The sequence below is a fragment of the Castor canadensis genome, chromosome 2 (genome assembly GCF_047511655.1).
Source record: "Castor canadensis chromosome 2, mCasCan1.hap1v2, whole genome shotgun sequence".
Taxonomy (NCBI): Eukaryota; Metazoa; Chordata; class Mammalia; order Rodentia; family Castoridae; genus Castor; species Castor canadensis.
The window spans coordinates 180905810-180921622 of NC_133387.1; the positions used below are offsets into that span (position 1 = coordinate 180905810).

At 37.0% G+C, this 15813-nt stretch overlaps 1 protein-coding gene across 2 annotated transcripts in view; it reads right to left on the reverse strand.

Annotated features, from left to right (window-relative positions):
- Positions 1-15813, reverse strand: part of LOC109676727 (tubulin-specific chaperone cofactor E-like protein) — a 131274-nt gene that overhangs the window by 82698 nt on the left and 32763 nt on the right. Inside the window, exon 8 of one of the 2 annotated variants that reach the window (XM_020186444.2) lies at positions 1063-5284. The exons of the other annotated variant lie outside the window; for it this stretch is intronic. Coding sequence (XP_020042033.1) covers positions 4966-5284 — 319 coding nt within the window. The 3' untranslated portion in view covers positions 1063-4965. Of the gene's footprint in view, positions 1-1062; positions 5285-15813 lie in introns of those variants that run through there. 2 annotated transcript variants of the gene reach the window in all.

Below are 15813 nucleotides of genomic sequence, written 5' to 3' on the forward strand. Positions count from 1 at the left end.
CGGAAGTGAGCGGCCTCCCTCACCTTTGGTTGTCTACTAAAACCAAGTTTTAAGGCTCTAGAACATTCCCAAGTTAAAAACCAAGTTTTTCATCTTCTTGCATCATATGACTGGCTCACTTACTTGTCTCCGTGGCACCCATCAGAAGTATCGAGTATAGCGTTTTAGAGGACCAGGGAAGACAGGAGACGTATTAACTACAATCTCACAATTCTGGAATCAGTATGAGGGCATATTCAAGACTGGAGTTAGAGCTATCCACTGTACCAGTGGTTCTGTTGCAGAGCCAGTTGATTTAGTAAATGGATGTTGAGGGCCACCTCATTTTTGTGTTCTAGTGAAATAAAGATTAATAATGCAGGTGTATATTGGGGGCAGGTATGGAGAGCTTTAGCAGCAGCCACAAAACAGTATGGCTACTTTAAGTGCATGGACTCTGCAAATTACTTGTGCTTGAATCCTGGCCTTGTTGTCATTTACCAACGTGACTTTTGGCAGGTTACTTAACTCATAAATTTCCCCCGGACTAGTAAGAAAATGGGAATGACAGTGCCAACCTAGACCAAGTGGGAACTTCTCTTCCAAGGAGATGGAAAGAGACATGTGACTTCAAAGGCAGACCTCTTGTTTTATGTGCATTCTGGTAACTGGAGAAAGTCACAGCATTTTCAGGCCAATAGTTAGTGGATGTCAGGTATATGGCTACCTTGTCAGTACTCAGAGCTCAAATTGAAAAGTAACCAAATAGAATCTAGCACAAAAGTTACAATTCCTTGAAATCTGAATAGCAAGCAGAAATAATCTTAAATTTAAACAGATTAGATACTTATGCACTTCTGAAGCATTAAGAGAGAAATTCAAGGACTATGTCTTTTTAATATAGAAATAAAGACTAGTCCTTGGATCTTAATTCTTGGTAGAAGGTTAATTCACAACAGCTTACCAAGAAATTATTCATAAGTAGATAGGGATCAAATGTCCAAACCTCTAATACTTCTAGAATATTATCTTCAAAAGGAAAAGGTAACCCTTGAATAAAAACCCTTAAATAAAACCCTTGAATAATAAACAAATTTTTATTTCACCAAAATGGTATTTTCTCCTTTTTTCAAGTCCCCAAATGAGATTGTCAATCTTACTGAAAAACAAAGGAGTGCCAAATATCTCAAAAGAGAGTTTTTACCCTCAAAGGATTAAAAGGGAGTATGGAAAGCATGTTAAAACTGCAACATTTTACTAACAGAAAAGCACTAACACATTTCTTATAAATCTTTGTTTTGTGATTTTCAGCTCCAGCAAAATTCTATGTAAGTTTATTGAAATGGTTGGATTCATTTTAGCTTAGGCCAGTCCGCCAAAGAACTGAACCACAGAACTGATGTCCATTTTAGCTGTATAAAAATAAACATGTACCTCTGACCCAACACTCCAGGAAAAAATCAGAACACAAAGAGAAAATGGACTTGGATTTTTAATTTTTTAAAGATTATCTATATATATGTTAATAAAAAGTGCAAAGAATAGACCTTCATGTTTAAATTATATTTTAAAATAAAATATATATTTCCATTAACTGCAGGAGACAACTGGCAAGTAAGAGCCTGAGAGAGTCCAGTCCCTCTCCGCCACTACAATGGACATACATTTTAAGGAAGCACCTATGAAAATAGTAGTGTTCATAACACATCTGGCGACACAGAGAGCTTCTGGGTGTTGTTGAAAGCAGTTTGTCTGCATTTTCAATCTAACATGAAATGAAGGGAAAGATCAAAGTCATAAACAGAAATGACACTGCTTAGAACACTCCAGTATTCTGAATTCATGTTTTACTTGCCCCGGAGCCTAGCATTCCCGTATCACAGCCACACTCCCACGTGCGTTGGTAAAAGCTGTCAGCGGCGTGCCTCACGAGGAAATCAACTCTGTGCAACAAGTATCCTAACACTGCTGGCTTAGCAACACAGCTGAAAAGCCTGGTTAGAATTGCATTTGCTTTTTTCCTTTTTTAAGGTAAACATTAAAAACCAAACAAACTGGCATTACAGCACTCTGCTCTGTAACACACAGGCAAGCTTATGTTCTGGGCTTCATTTTTACCAAAAGGTCTTAAAAACAAGGGGCTACGATCTCTGCTACTTTCTTATGTACTTATAACGATAGGTTGCAAAAACAAGAAAAATTTTTAGCAATAAAGAAATAGGACTTGGGATTATTTTTTAAACCAATCCAGGATATTTCAACAATTCAAATTTAGAAATTGACTTCTACTGTGGCTTCAGCAGCTACCCAGCCACGCGTCAAAAGGAGCCCTTGATTTCAATTTGGCCTTCTTTTATTAATCCTTTCCTTTTTCATAACTGACAAGAATTTCTATTTTAAAAACGATGTTCAACACACTGTGCCCAAAGCAACGTATCTGTAATACTGGCTAGGACAGGATTTTGCCTCATAAATGTCAACAGTATGCTCCCTCTCAATCTGGGTGAAGTCCGTATTAAAATACAGACACGCTATAGATTATCTACTATGCATAACTTGCAGACTCAAAGGTCCATGGTCTCTTCTCTCCTCCTTGTGGGCCTGTTAGAAAAATAATTTTGGTTTCAAGTGTCTACAGAGCACCAATTTTATTTCAAAAGCAGCATCTTTACTCAGCCACCTAAATGAATCTATAAGTACACAAAAAGTTTCTCTCACTTACTTCTGTTCCATAACTCTGAAAGACCAGTAATTGTATAGAGATTTTCTTAATCAAAAATTATTCAGCAATTATTAAAACCATCAATTACAATGCCCTAAAAATACCCACTTCAGCTGATTTAGATGAGAAATTCCCTTTACATGCAACTGTATAATAAAAGAATTATGCCTGCAGTTGATAAACACTGTGTTCTGTAATAACAGAAGATCTCTAATAGTAAAAAAGCATTTCATAAAACTTTGTCATATATAAAATATCTTATTGTGACAATTCCACTTATGATTAAAGCATAAGTGTTCACTCTGCCTTCTGCTGTGGGACAGCGGGGGTCGTACAACTTTAAAAAATAAGTCAATCTGTTTCCAGGCTGACAAAAGCAACAGGCTCAATTACTGTTTCTCTCCCAAACTCCTCTGCACTCGTGCACACATACACAAAGCACCCACAGTTTTAATCTTTTATGAGACTGTTGCCACACTTTTTCCCTATTTCTAAAATCCACCAAATGTGACTGTAAAATAATTGTTTTTGTCTATACCCAGCCTGGATGAAAGATATAGTCTGCAGCAGAAGGAGAACAGGCCTCATTCGTCTTTCTCAAACCCTTTGGTTTCCACCGTTAGTGTTACAGTGAATGCAGATTTGCCTCAGCAGGCCTGAGTCAAAGGCGTTACAGCTACTGTACCTGAAGTGTTTCAAGAGAATAAACACCTGCCACCGTGGCACAGGAAAATTTAAAATATAGCCATAAAAACACAATTCCCACACTCAAAGGATTTACAAGTCATCTAAAAATTTCTTAAGAAATAAAACTTGTAGGAGGGGTGTAATCAGGTAACAAAGGTCAAAAGGTCAAACGCAACCAGATAATAATTGCATTCTTAGAAAAATACTTTAACCACCTACTTCCCGCCCTACTTAAGCTAAGTATTTCTCAGGTCTCCCACTCGTAAACACAGTGGACTATGAAAGATATATGTTAAAGAAAGGGGTTACATCTGACTAATAAAGGAATGCAAGAGCAAAGATTTCAGAGTAGGTAAGGGATGAGCTTTTGAAGAAGTGCTTGCATGTGCTTCTGTGAAAAATATGACTTGGAGGCAATTAGGGAGTTTTGACAATTAAGTTTCACTTGTAGATTAGGCAGTTGTTTCTCTTTAGGGGCAACTGAATTGAAATGGAAAATAAAACAAACTATTTATGACATCACAAAAGCTTGTAGAACTAGGAATCAAAGCTCCCTTTGATGAAAATTTCCCACTTTTAATGCAAAGTACAAGAGCAGGGGCTTCAGGTTCTCCCGAGGTCCCCCCTCATTTCCTCACATACCACAGGCAGTTTATTAGCAGACTCTCTGCTCTGCTGGCATGTATTCTATTGGATTCCTCATATAGTCAGGCTTCTATTTCCAATAGCTTAAGTAATGAAAAAGAAAGATGTGAGGAAATACATTCAATAAGCACAGGTAAAAGAACTCTGGAGCCTGACATATTTCATGTTGCAGAAGTGATGGCTGACATGATATACAAGGGACATTAAAGTGAGATAGTAGCACACAGACCAGACTGCTCTGCCCATGCTTCTGGAATAACAGCAAGTTTTCCTGGAGTTCTAACACTCCATTTATCCTTCTCAAGATCCTAACAGAGTTATACGTTCTTACTGAGTACCTGAGATCAGAATCAGGTGAAAAATGCTTAACACACTCAAAATTATTTCAAAAGGGAGAAATGAGAAAAAAAATCACTCAAACTGAGAAAAAAGAAGTTAATTATGAACAGAATCTAACCATTAAATAAGCATGTACTGACACAAGCTAAAGTGAACCAGAAAGGAAAAGAGGGAGAGGGAAGGAAAGAACCACGCAACAGAAGTGCTGGCCCTTCCTGAGAAGACACCTTGTCTACTGATGTAAACGCTGCAAGCCACCCTTCCAAGGGGGACGCTATTCACACCATCTTCACAAGGACCCCTAGCAGTACTGATAACCCCGGTGAGCACAGTAAGAAGTCAGTGATGACACTGTCATCTTTCATGAGGGCACGTGGACTGGAGATGTGGCCAATTCTGCTGTCTGAGCCAAAGAAATCTCTGGTAGAAAATACCAAAACCAGCCCCCTACCCATTCTAGGGGAAAGAAAATATACAAAATCTGTCCCAAAGCGAAACAAAACAAATGAAAACAACCTTCTCCCTCCTAAAGAAAACCACATTGAAATGAGTGCCCTGCAAAAGCCCATGTGCATTCACAAGGCTGGTAGAGGTTATTTTGTTTTGGACTCTACATAAATTTTATCTCCATCCCTAATGCCAAAGGAGTGCAATGCCCGAGAGCTGTACTTCATTTCTTCTGGGCCAAAAGGTGCTTCATGGTCCAAGTAGTAGAGCAGCATGTTGCTTGTAGGCAACTGCACAAGAGTTTTTAATTGTTTCTTTAGTTCTGCAACTGTTTGGTCCAGTCGAATGCTCATTTCCTCCACTTGGTCATTAAAGTGGACTTCTACTTTCGCACTGCTCTGGGGTCTTAGGTCCACTTCTGCCAAAGGCTCCAATTTCCCATATTTTGTGATCAGTTCATGATACCTGGAAGGATGAAAACAACAGTGTCAGCTTAAACTATTACCTCTTGAACTATGGACTATGGACTTCTGAACTATAGGTAAACTATACTGCTACTTTCAACATTTTTTAATATCTAATATTATCCCTCTTTTCCTATGTACATATGTAGGTATGTGTGTATATATTTATACTTATGTATTACCTAGCTGTTGAATGACTATTGGCAATTCTATGACCTGATACAGTTGCTTTGTTGAGGCCATAGTAAAATCACATTCTTGTGGATAGAGGAAGCATTTCTTCTCAAGATGATCACCATGCACAAGTGACACAAGAATACATTCAGAAGCCTGTGTGGTGGTGCACAACTGTAATCCCAGCACTCAGGAGGCTGAGGCAGGAAGATTACACGTTTGAGGCCAGCTTGGGCTACATTCTAAGACCCTGGCTCAAAAAAGAAAAAAAAATAGGTTTAGAAAGGAAATAGAACCTAGAAAAGCAGGTGCTGGAAAGATAGAAAAGTCCAAGTCTCTGAAGAACTTGCTTTCTGGGTGTCTTTATCAAAGGCAGCTACCTAAGCACACATTGGTAAGATGGAAGTAGGTCAGCAGGTTCTGAGGCCCCAAAATGCTGTAACTTTTAGACAAAAACATGTACATTAGTATGACCCAGGTCTTTCAATGAGCCTTGTTTGAATGTACAGTCTAGTCTCAACTGCAATACAAGGAATTTATAGAAGAGTCAAAGATACATTCTTAGAAAAAAGTGGTAAATAAGGAATGTTCTTTATCAAGGCAAGAATAAAAACCAAAGTACAACAAGAGGAAAATTTCAGAGATGTGGACAGCATCTACAAAGTTTAGCTCCTCCAGTCCTGGAGAATCTAGGTCTGCTTTTATTGAGGAAGCTGGAAAAAAATGCCAAGAAGATTTAATATTAGTTTTATTATTACTAAGATACCTGAGGGTAATTAAGGATCAGAACACCATAGTTACGTAAGATTATTTTCCAACCTCTCCCATTCCACTTTTGACTTTTACTCAATAAATCGTAATAGGTGTCATGATAAAGTCCGCAGGAACATTAATGACATAGTAAGACATCTGTGCCTGGAGATGGAGCAATCATCTCCTTTAAGTGGAGTAACGAGATGGTAAAAATAGCGCTGGCTCTGCTGAGAGTCTTGACTCCATCTTGTACTTAGCTGTGTGACTTGGCTTCTCACTTAATCCTTTTGGATTGCAGCTTCCTAATTAGTAAAGATAGGATAAACCCTACGCTTCCTACATTAAAAGACAGACACAAGAATTAAAACAACAGATGAGCAAACACTGTAAATTCTAAGTTCATCTACAAATAAAAATGTTAACCTTATATCCCTGCTACTCTGGAGCTGACATTATTAAAACACACACACACCCTTAGAAAATATAAGAATGAAATCTACTTAAGTGGGACTTCTTAGAAAAGGTGTAGACATGATCAAACAGCTCATAGAATCCACTCCCAGGAATTGAGCCAAAAATAGTTTTTTGTTTGTTTGGTTAGTTGGTTTTTTTCTTTTTAATTTATTTGCTTATTTGTTTGAGGCAGGGTCTTTCTATATAGCATAGTTTGGCTTCAAACTCATGATCCTCCTGCCTCAGCTTCTGAAGTGCTAGGATTACAGGTATGCACCACCATGCTTAGTCAAAAGTAACATTTTTAAAAGGGATTTTAAAAATCACTCGCAACAACAAAAGAAGTACCACAACCTATTGCTATACCTTTTAAAAGGAATAAAAAAATGTGTCTGATGTGGCTCAGCTCTTCAAGGATCTGATTAGAAAGTACTAATGAAGAATGAAAGTACAAAGTGCTGAGCACACTGACTAATACTTCCACACTTAAAGAAGATCAAGGCGGGGAAGGAGTCAGCTAGGTTAATGGAAAACGAGGTTGAAGACAAACTTTGGGATCAGAAGCCTTAACATCTACTGCCAGGATATCAGCATTTTAGCAAAGGCAAACAAACAAGACAAAAAGCCCAAACAAACAAACAAAAACCAAAACTACCAGGTTTTGAAATTGCTTAAGGCTCCAAACTTAAAAAGGTAAAATGACTCAAAGTCTAAGAGTATCTTTTCCAGACCCCATTTCCTTCAAATGAGTGAAAATAGATCATGATTATTTAGCAAAATCTCAGAAAAGATGGCAGAACCCATGTGGTCAAACATGAGTTGAACCTCAACTCCAGAGATGTTTTCCCTTCAGCCCAAAGAATAATGATGCCCAGCCCTTACACTTTGCCCAGGAGACAAAAGAAGCAATGCAAAGAGATCAAGGAGAGTTAGCTTAGGCTTTGCTTCAGCAAAGAGGTGGTCTCAAGAGAAGTGCCCACTTTTCAGCATAAACAACAAGACAAAATGATAAGTAAGCACACACCACAGAAGAAAGAATGAAGGAACATATAAATAATTAAAAAGTAGAGGCAGAACTCAATCTGAAAGCAATCATAACAGAGAGAAGAAAATGCCCCACAAGAAATTAATAGGTGTATGAATAAAAAAAAAAAAAGCCCAAGAGCTCAAAGGAAGAGTTTAGAGCTAAACAAACTTAAGGAATGAAGCAACACCATTGCTGACCAAATAAATTAGAAGTCATGACCAAGGATATTATATACAGTTGTTTAGTAATAAATTCAACAAGTAGCTATTATGATACAAGACCGAGGGTACAGAGTACCTATGAGTCCTCTTGGGGATGTGTGGGAGGAAAACAACCAAAATCATTCAACAATGAGATTAAAGAACTAGCAATAAGTCTTGAATCTATTTAAATCTAAAACTTATCATAATAATTGTGATACTTCAAGACTTATTTATACTTGATACTATAGTCAACTGAATTAATTTCAACCACAAACATATTTGTAGATAAAGTTATAACCACATGCAGAAATCAGCAAATGTATTTATGAGTTAAATGACCTATAAATTGTAACTGTAAAGCCCTACAGTTTTCTTAACATCAACATGTACAGAAATAATTCATTGCCACTCGCAACTATCTTCTCTTCTATTCTCTCATCTCAGCAAATAGTACTAAAAGCTACCTAATTATCGCAGCCAGAAACAGAGAGTCATTCTGATTCAGTCCCTTCATCTCTCTCCTCTCTACATCTCTCATTCAATCAGTATGTCTTACTGATTTCCTTCTCATTAATCTATCTCCATCTTCCCTGCCTACTTGCCTTGTAGCTGCAAGTCACTAATACTAACACAATCTGGATTGCTACATTTTCTTTAGATGCATAAACTACATTATCTTCTTCATTATCTGTCCCAACTGCTTCCTAGTAGGCATTCCTACATTGCAAAGCTGGAAAAATAAAAACTGCGTTCCCCATACTCTCTTGCAGATAAAATTTAGCTTCTAGCAATCAGTCAGCCCAGGGTTTCAACAGAGGTAGTGGAACCAGCAGATATGGTGTGGGAACAGTTTGGATAGCAGCTTCCTATTTACCAGACTGAAGTCCAAGCAATGTGTTCCTGGAGTCAACAGCTTGGCAGCAGCTGGCTGATATCCAGACCACAACTAAAGTGATGTGGTCAGCACCAAGGACAGCAGCCTGCTGTCAAACCCCCCCCCCCCCAACCTTTGCCTGATTCTGGCAGAAGTAGCAATGCTTGGTGGGCCAGTACTGTGCTATTACTCAAAAGGCAATCTAAGGGAGACAGCTTAAATCTGCTCTTCCAACACTTCCAAAGGTTTTATAAACATTTTATTCACTGTATGCAATTTCTTTCTTCTTAAAACAGCTAATTGCTTTCCAAGACTTCACGGTGGCCCCAGGGAAGTTCTTGTCTATATTATCGACAAAGTATTCATAATAAAACATAAATTTGATCTCCTCATCCCTTTACTTAAAACACACAACACTCATCAGAATAAGCTCTAATTCTTTAATATGATTGTGGTAGGCAAAATCTGGTTCTCGTATCTGGGTGGGCCTAATCTAAAATCTGGTAAGTTTCTTCAGATAGTAGCAGAAGAGAAAACCATTCAGATCCTCCAACTAGCAGCATGAGAAGGCCTTGACATAACATTACTGGCTCAAAGATGGAGAGAACCACATGGAAAATTTAAGAAGGAAGAGAATTCTACATCATCCCAAATGAGCCTGCAAAGTGGCGCTTTCTTCTCCAGAGCCTCCAGTAAGGGAAAGAGCCATGCTGACACCTTGATTCCAGCCTCATGAAACCCACAAGAGCCATACTACCCAGACTTCTGGCCCATAGAAAATGTGACATAATCAGCAGGCACTGTGTTGAGTCTGAGGGTTTATAGTAATTTGTGACAGTAGCCATAAAAAACAAGAAGGTCCTTCATGATCTGGTTCCTTCATAACTTTCCAACTTTATTTGGTGCTGTCCCCACTGCCACTTTCTATACCCTCCTTTCTACTACTCATTTAAACATTAAAATCAACATTTACTTATCAATTTGCAGGTGAGGCTATCAAATTTTTGTATATGGGTTAATTTTGGATGTGAGCTATGAAAGAAACATCTACCATTAAACAGAAACAAAGAAAGAATATTAAAGTATGATTATGAACACTAGATGTGTTCCCTGAAAAGTTACATAAATTAAAAGCATAATTTTAAGATGATGCATTTACTTTCAGTTTTTTAATTCTGCAGCTTGCCTTTAACAGGAAAAATCAGAAAATATAACAAGTCCTAATTTTGCAAAATTCTCAGCAAATTTTAGAAACCAATTTCTTCCTAGTCTTCCAGCTTGGATATTTTATGCATATCCAAACTGAAACTGTATTAACTGAGCTTTTCTTAATATCAGTTCAATGACTTCCCAAAGCAATAGTTTAGGAGGTAAATTGTTTCTGATGACTAAGAATTTTTCAGAACTAATTATCTCAACTTGTATTCTGCCAATCAGTATCTTCATATGGCTATTAACAAGTAATCTAATACTTGTTAATATTGGTTCTTCTCTGGAGAAGAACCACTTTGCAGGCTCATTCAGGATGCAGAATTCTCTACATTTTTATAAGACTTCTGAAGTAGGCAAAAACACTATAAACCTGCACTGGAAAGTATTGATAAAGATGAACTATAATCATGAAATGCTAAAATGTAACATGTACTATATTTGTGTTCAGGAGTTTTCTGATCCATTCCACCATCACCTTCTAACATGAAATGACCAATCACAGTCAAAACAAAATCTACTACACATAGCATAAAGGCCAGCATGACCACATGGGGAGGTTTCTCTTCCCGTTAAATAAAAACACCTACTTGAGAGGAAAGCTTGTAAGTAAAGGGTCTTTGAATCGTGAACAATTAGAAATCAGGCCCTAACAAGGAGGGAAAAGGAGAAATGAAGTCATTCTTAGTGGATCTACATTCCGGGCTAGCTCTACTCCCAATGCAAGCAAGCAAGCTTTCACCTCCTGGTCATGGCATGCCTACCTAACATGACACATGAGCAGACTTTAGGAGCGTGGTGGTCAGGTTTGGGAGAGGTATCCCTCTTTCTCCTCACTGCCCATCCTCACTTTTGATTCCCAAGACCTAGGAGAATGTCTTCAACCACTATTCAGGACTCCGGAACAGTGATTCTGCAGGTTCCTGATATAAATCTTAACCCGAAGGTGAATTTATGATAAAACCTAAAGCCCAAGGATGGGTAGAGAGAAGATTAAGTTATTCTCGGCTCTGAATTGACTTATAAACTATCTTAAGTAAATGCTACAACAGTATGTGTTTTACATAATTTTTAAGAAACTGGCAAACTAAGGCAGGCCAAGAATTTGGGGTTTTTTGGTGGCAGAAAGCTTGCCCATTTGGATATCATGTTTCCAAACCCATAAAAGTAGCAGCTCACAATCTCAAGGAGCATCCTAAGTTCCCTGTATATTCTGGTTATCAGTCCTTTGTCTGATGTGTAGCTGGCAAATATTTTCTCCCACTCTGTGGGTGTTCTCTTCAGTTTAGAGACCATTTCTTTCATTGTGCAGAAGCTTTTTAATTTTATGAAATCTCATTTGTCCATCTTTTCTCTTAGTTGCTGAACTGCTGGGGTTCTATTGAGGAAGTCCTTGCCTATACCTATTACTTCCAGAGTGTTTCCTGCTCCTTCCTGTACTAACTTCACAGTTTTGGGTATGATATTAAGGTCCCTGATCCATTTTGAGTTGATACTATTACAGGGTGATAGACATAAATCTAGTTTCAGTTTCTTGCAGACGGATAACCACTTTTCCCGGCAACATTTGTTGAAGAGGCTGTCTTTTCTCCATCATGTATTTTTAGTTCCTTTGTCAAAGACAAGTTGGTTATAGTTGTGTGGCTTCATATCCGGATCCTCTATTCTGTTCCACTGGTCTTCATGTCTGTTTTTGTGCCAGTACCATGCTGTTTTTATTGCTATTGCTTTGTAATATAGTTTGATGTCAGGTATTGTGATACCTCCAGCATTGCTCTTTTTGCTGAGTATTGCCTTGGCTATTCGTGGTCTTTTGTGTTTCCAAATGAATTTTAGGGTAGATTTTGATGAGAATTGCATTAAACATGTAGATTGCTTTTGGTAGTATAGCCATTTTTACTATGTTGATTCTACCAATCCATGAGCACAGGAGATCTCTCCATCATCTATAGTCTTCCTCGATCTCTTTCTTCAGGGGTTTGTAGTTCTCCTTGTAGAGGTCACTCATATCCTTTGTTAAGTTTACTTCTAGTTATTTGATTTTTTTTGAGGCTATTGTGAATGGAATTGTTTCCATATATTCCTTCTCACTTTGTTCGTTGTTAGTGTATAGAAAAGCTAATGATTTTTGTAAGTTGATTTTGTATCCTGCCACCTTGCTATAGATGTTTATGGTATCTAAGAGTTTTTGGGTAGAGTTTTTTTGGTCTTTAAGGTATAGGATCATATCGTGTACAAATAAGGGTATTTTGACAGTTTCTTTACCTATTTGTATTCCTTTTATTTCTTCTTCTTGCCTAATTTCTCTGGCTAGAAATTCCATTACTACTACTGGAATACTATATTCCAAATATCCTTGGATTACCACTACCTAATCTATTGCTATCGCATCTCTTTGCTCACTTAGATATGGTATTAAATCACAGAAACCTCTGCAATGTTCTATAACTCAGATTGCACTCTCTATGAAATAGTCTGCTTGAGGTTACTGATATTCCACTTACTAAAATGTATAAACATTGCATTTTATAGGTAGAAGGAACCTTAAAGACCACCTATTATGTACTTTACAGATAAAATAATTGAGACCCAACTTGTTAACCCAAAGCCTCACTGCTAGCGAAGTGAGAATTAGAATTAAAACTAGAAATTAGAATTCAACTTGTTCTTGGGCTATCAGGTTTTTTGTTTGTTTGTTTGTTTTAGTTCTTACCATCTTAGTGGTTTGTTCCAACAATGAATACTATTCTAGAAACTCTCTTCTCCTTCCTACATTTCAAAGGCCCCTTATTAAAGAGATTAACTCTCTTCATGGTTTCTCATTCCTTTTTTTGTCTTTTTTAAATTGAGATGCGGTTCTTACTATATAGGCTAGGCTGGGCTCTAATTCATGATCCTTCTCCTGCCTCTGCCTCCTGAGTGCTGGGTGTGTGCCCTCACATCTGGCCTCCTTCCTGTATCTGCCATCAACAGGTAAGTGGCCTTAAAAACTTCTCTGTATGACCATCAATTGCAAAGCACATTCTCTTACTTAGCTTAAGCCACAGATGTGTCTTTCTTGTCTTCCTCAAGGGTCTACATTTCACCATTCTCCAGAAATATTTGTTCTCTCTTTTCACACAAAAAAGTATTCATTTAATTCATTTAAAAGTATTTTAAATGAATTATTTTCTACATAGTTTTTCCTCTAACATATTTTTTCCAAATTACCATTTCTTTCTTTTTTTCTCTTTTGAGATAGACTGGTTTTGAACTTGTGATCCTCCTGCTTCAGCCTACCAAGTACTGGGATTACAGGCATGAACCACCATACCAGCTTTACTATTTTTTAAATTCAACTTTCGTCAAAAATTGACGAATTATAGAATTCGTCAATTCGTCAATAGGTTATAGAATTTAACCTATTCAAATGATAGATTACCATATAGCAGTTAACAGGCAAAGGAAATCAAATGTGTTCCATAGGAGAGAGGAACTCAGGCCAGGTTCACTGCTTAAATCAGGGGTAGAGTTTTGGCAGGCCATGAAGTAATGAGAAAAACTGCTGCATATCTACTGTCTAGGGCTACTTCTCTAGAACAATCAGTCTGGGTAAAAGAAGTTTAAGGAGGGCTCTGCCACACCAGGAATGAAATTAAATCAACTGCTGCCAAGGTGACTAAATATGGACAGGTTCTCCAAAATCCAGCATAAGATCTCATGCTGGATGAGGCAGGGGCACTACTCAAACAGTGTGAACTAAAACAAGAAGACATAACAATCTTAATGTGTATGCATCTGAAACCAGACATACACATGGAAGATAAATGAAGCAAAAACTGATAAAGTAAAAATAGGTAAATCCACCAGTGTTGGAGACATCAACATTCTTCTCACAATAATTGATAAAATATGCATAGAAAAAAAGTTAATGATTTAAAGACCTGAACAGCACTAGCAACTTGACCTAAGTGATGTTAAACACACCACCCAGCAACATCACAAGACTTTCTTTTTTTTTTTTAGTGCATATGGGATACTAGCCAAGACAGATCATTCTAAGCTAAAAATATATCTCAGACACACCAAAACAGGTTTAAAAGAACTGAAATAATGCAACATAGATTCTTTCACCCTGATAAAATTAAACTAGAAATAACCCATGAGCCAGAGGAAGTTACAAGGAAATTGAGAAAATATGGTGCATTCAATGAAAACAAAAATACAGTATATGGGAAATTACAGAATTTGGCTAATGCAGTGTCTGGAAAGAAATTGACAGAATGAAATATTTATAAGGAAAAAGAAAAATGGCCTCAAGATGATGATGTAGATTTAAAAAACTAGAAGAAGATGAGCAAACTAAACTCAAAGCAAGATGAAGGAAAGATATGAGGGGAAATCAATGAAATAGAATGCAGAAAAAAGAGAAAACCCATTAAAATCTGAAACTGATTCTCTGAAAAGGTTAGTAAACTTGTTAAGTGTCTAGACAGACTGATCAAGATAAGAAGATGCCAATATTAGGTCTAAAAGAGGGAACATTATCACAGATCCTACAGACATTAAAGGTTTATAAGTGAATATTATGAATAACTTTTTACCCATAAATTCAACAACTACGATGAAACAAGCAAATTACTTCAAAGACACAAACTAGTTAAAACTCACTCAAGAAGAAACAAGTAACATGAATCATCTTTTATTTATTAAATGAACTTCATTTGGAGTTAAAACCTCCAACAACAAAAAATCCATTAAGTTCGGGTAACTACACTGATAAATTCTAGAAGATATTTTAGAAGGAACTAATACTAATCCTGCACATGCTCCTCTAGGAAAAAGGAAAAAATACAAGTTGATTTTATGAGACCAGCACTACCCTGATATCACAAAACAAGATGAAACTATTACAAGAAAAGTAATTACAGACCGATATTCCTCATGAACATAGATACAAAAACCCTTAATAGCATACTAGCAAGGAATTCAAGGCTGGTTAACTGTTTAAAAAACTCAGGCAATATAATTCATTTTATTGATAACTAAGTAAGAAAAATGATATAAACTTCCCAACAGATGCAGAAAAAATTTGACTAAAAATTTAGCACCCATTCATGATACAAAAATCTCAGAAGACTCCTTAATTTAATAAAGGCCATGGACAAAAGACCCTAAAGCTAACAACACATTTAGTGGTAAAAAGCTGAAGATTCATAAAGAATCTCAAGGGACCCCAAATAGCCAAAACCAATTTTAACAAAAGAAGAATAAAGTTAGAGGACTCATGCTTACTGATTTCAAAACTATTACAAAGCCACTGTAATCAAAACAGTGTGGTACAAGCACGAAGATCAACAAGCAGGTCAATGAAGTAGAATAGAAAACCCAAAAACAAACCCTCATTTTTTGATAAGGGTGCCAAGAACATTCAGTAAGGCACTGGGAAAATTGGTATCTATGTGCTAAAGAAAGAAGATGGAACCCTGATCTGGCACCCTATACTAAAATTAAATCAAAATGGACAAAACATGTCATTACCATACAACCCAGCAATTGTCTCAAAAAAGCAAAATCAAGCCAAACGAAATGTATAGAACTAAAAATACACATGTGTGCACACACAAATGAGTACAAACTTGAGAAATATGAATACATCAGTGTATTGTATCAACTAAGATTCTGGTTGCAATACTGCACTGCAGTTCTGCTGCAATGGGGGAAAGCAGGTCAAGAATACAGGGACTATTTTTTTTTTAACAACTGCATATGAGTCTACAATTATCTCAGTAAGATTTACAATTAAAAATGGGCTACATAGTATACAATTACATTTATATGACATTCTGGAAAATTCA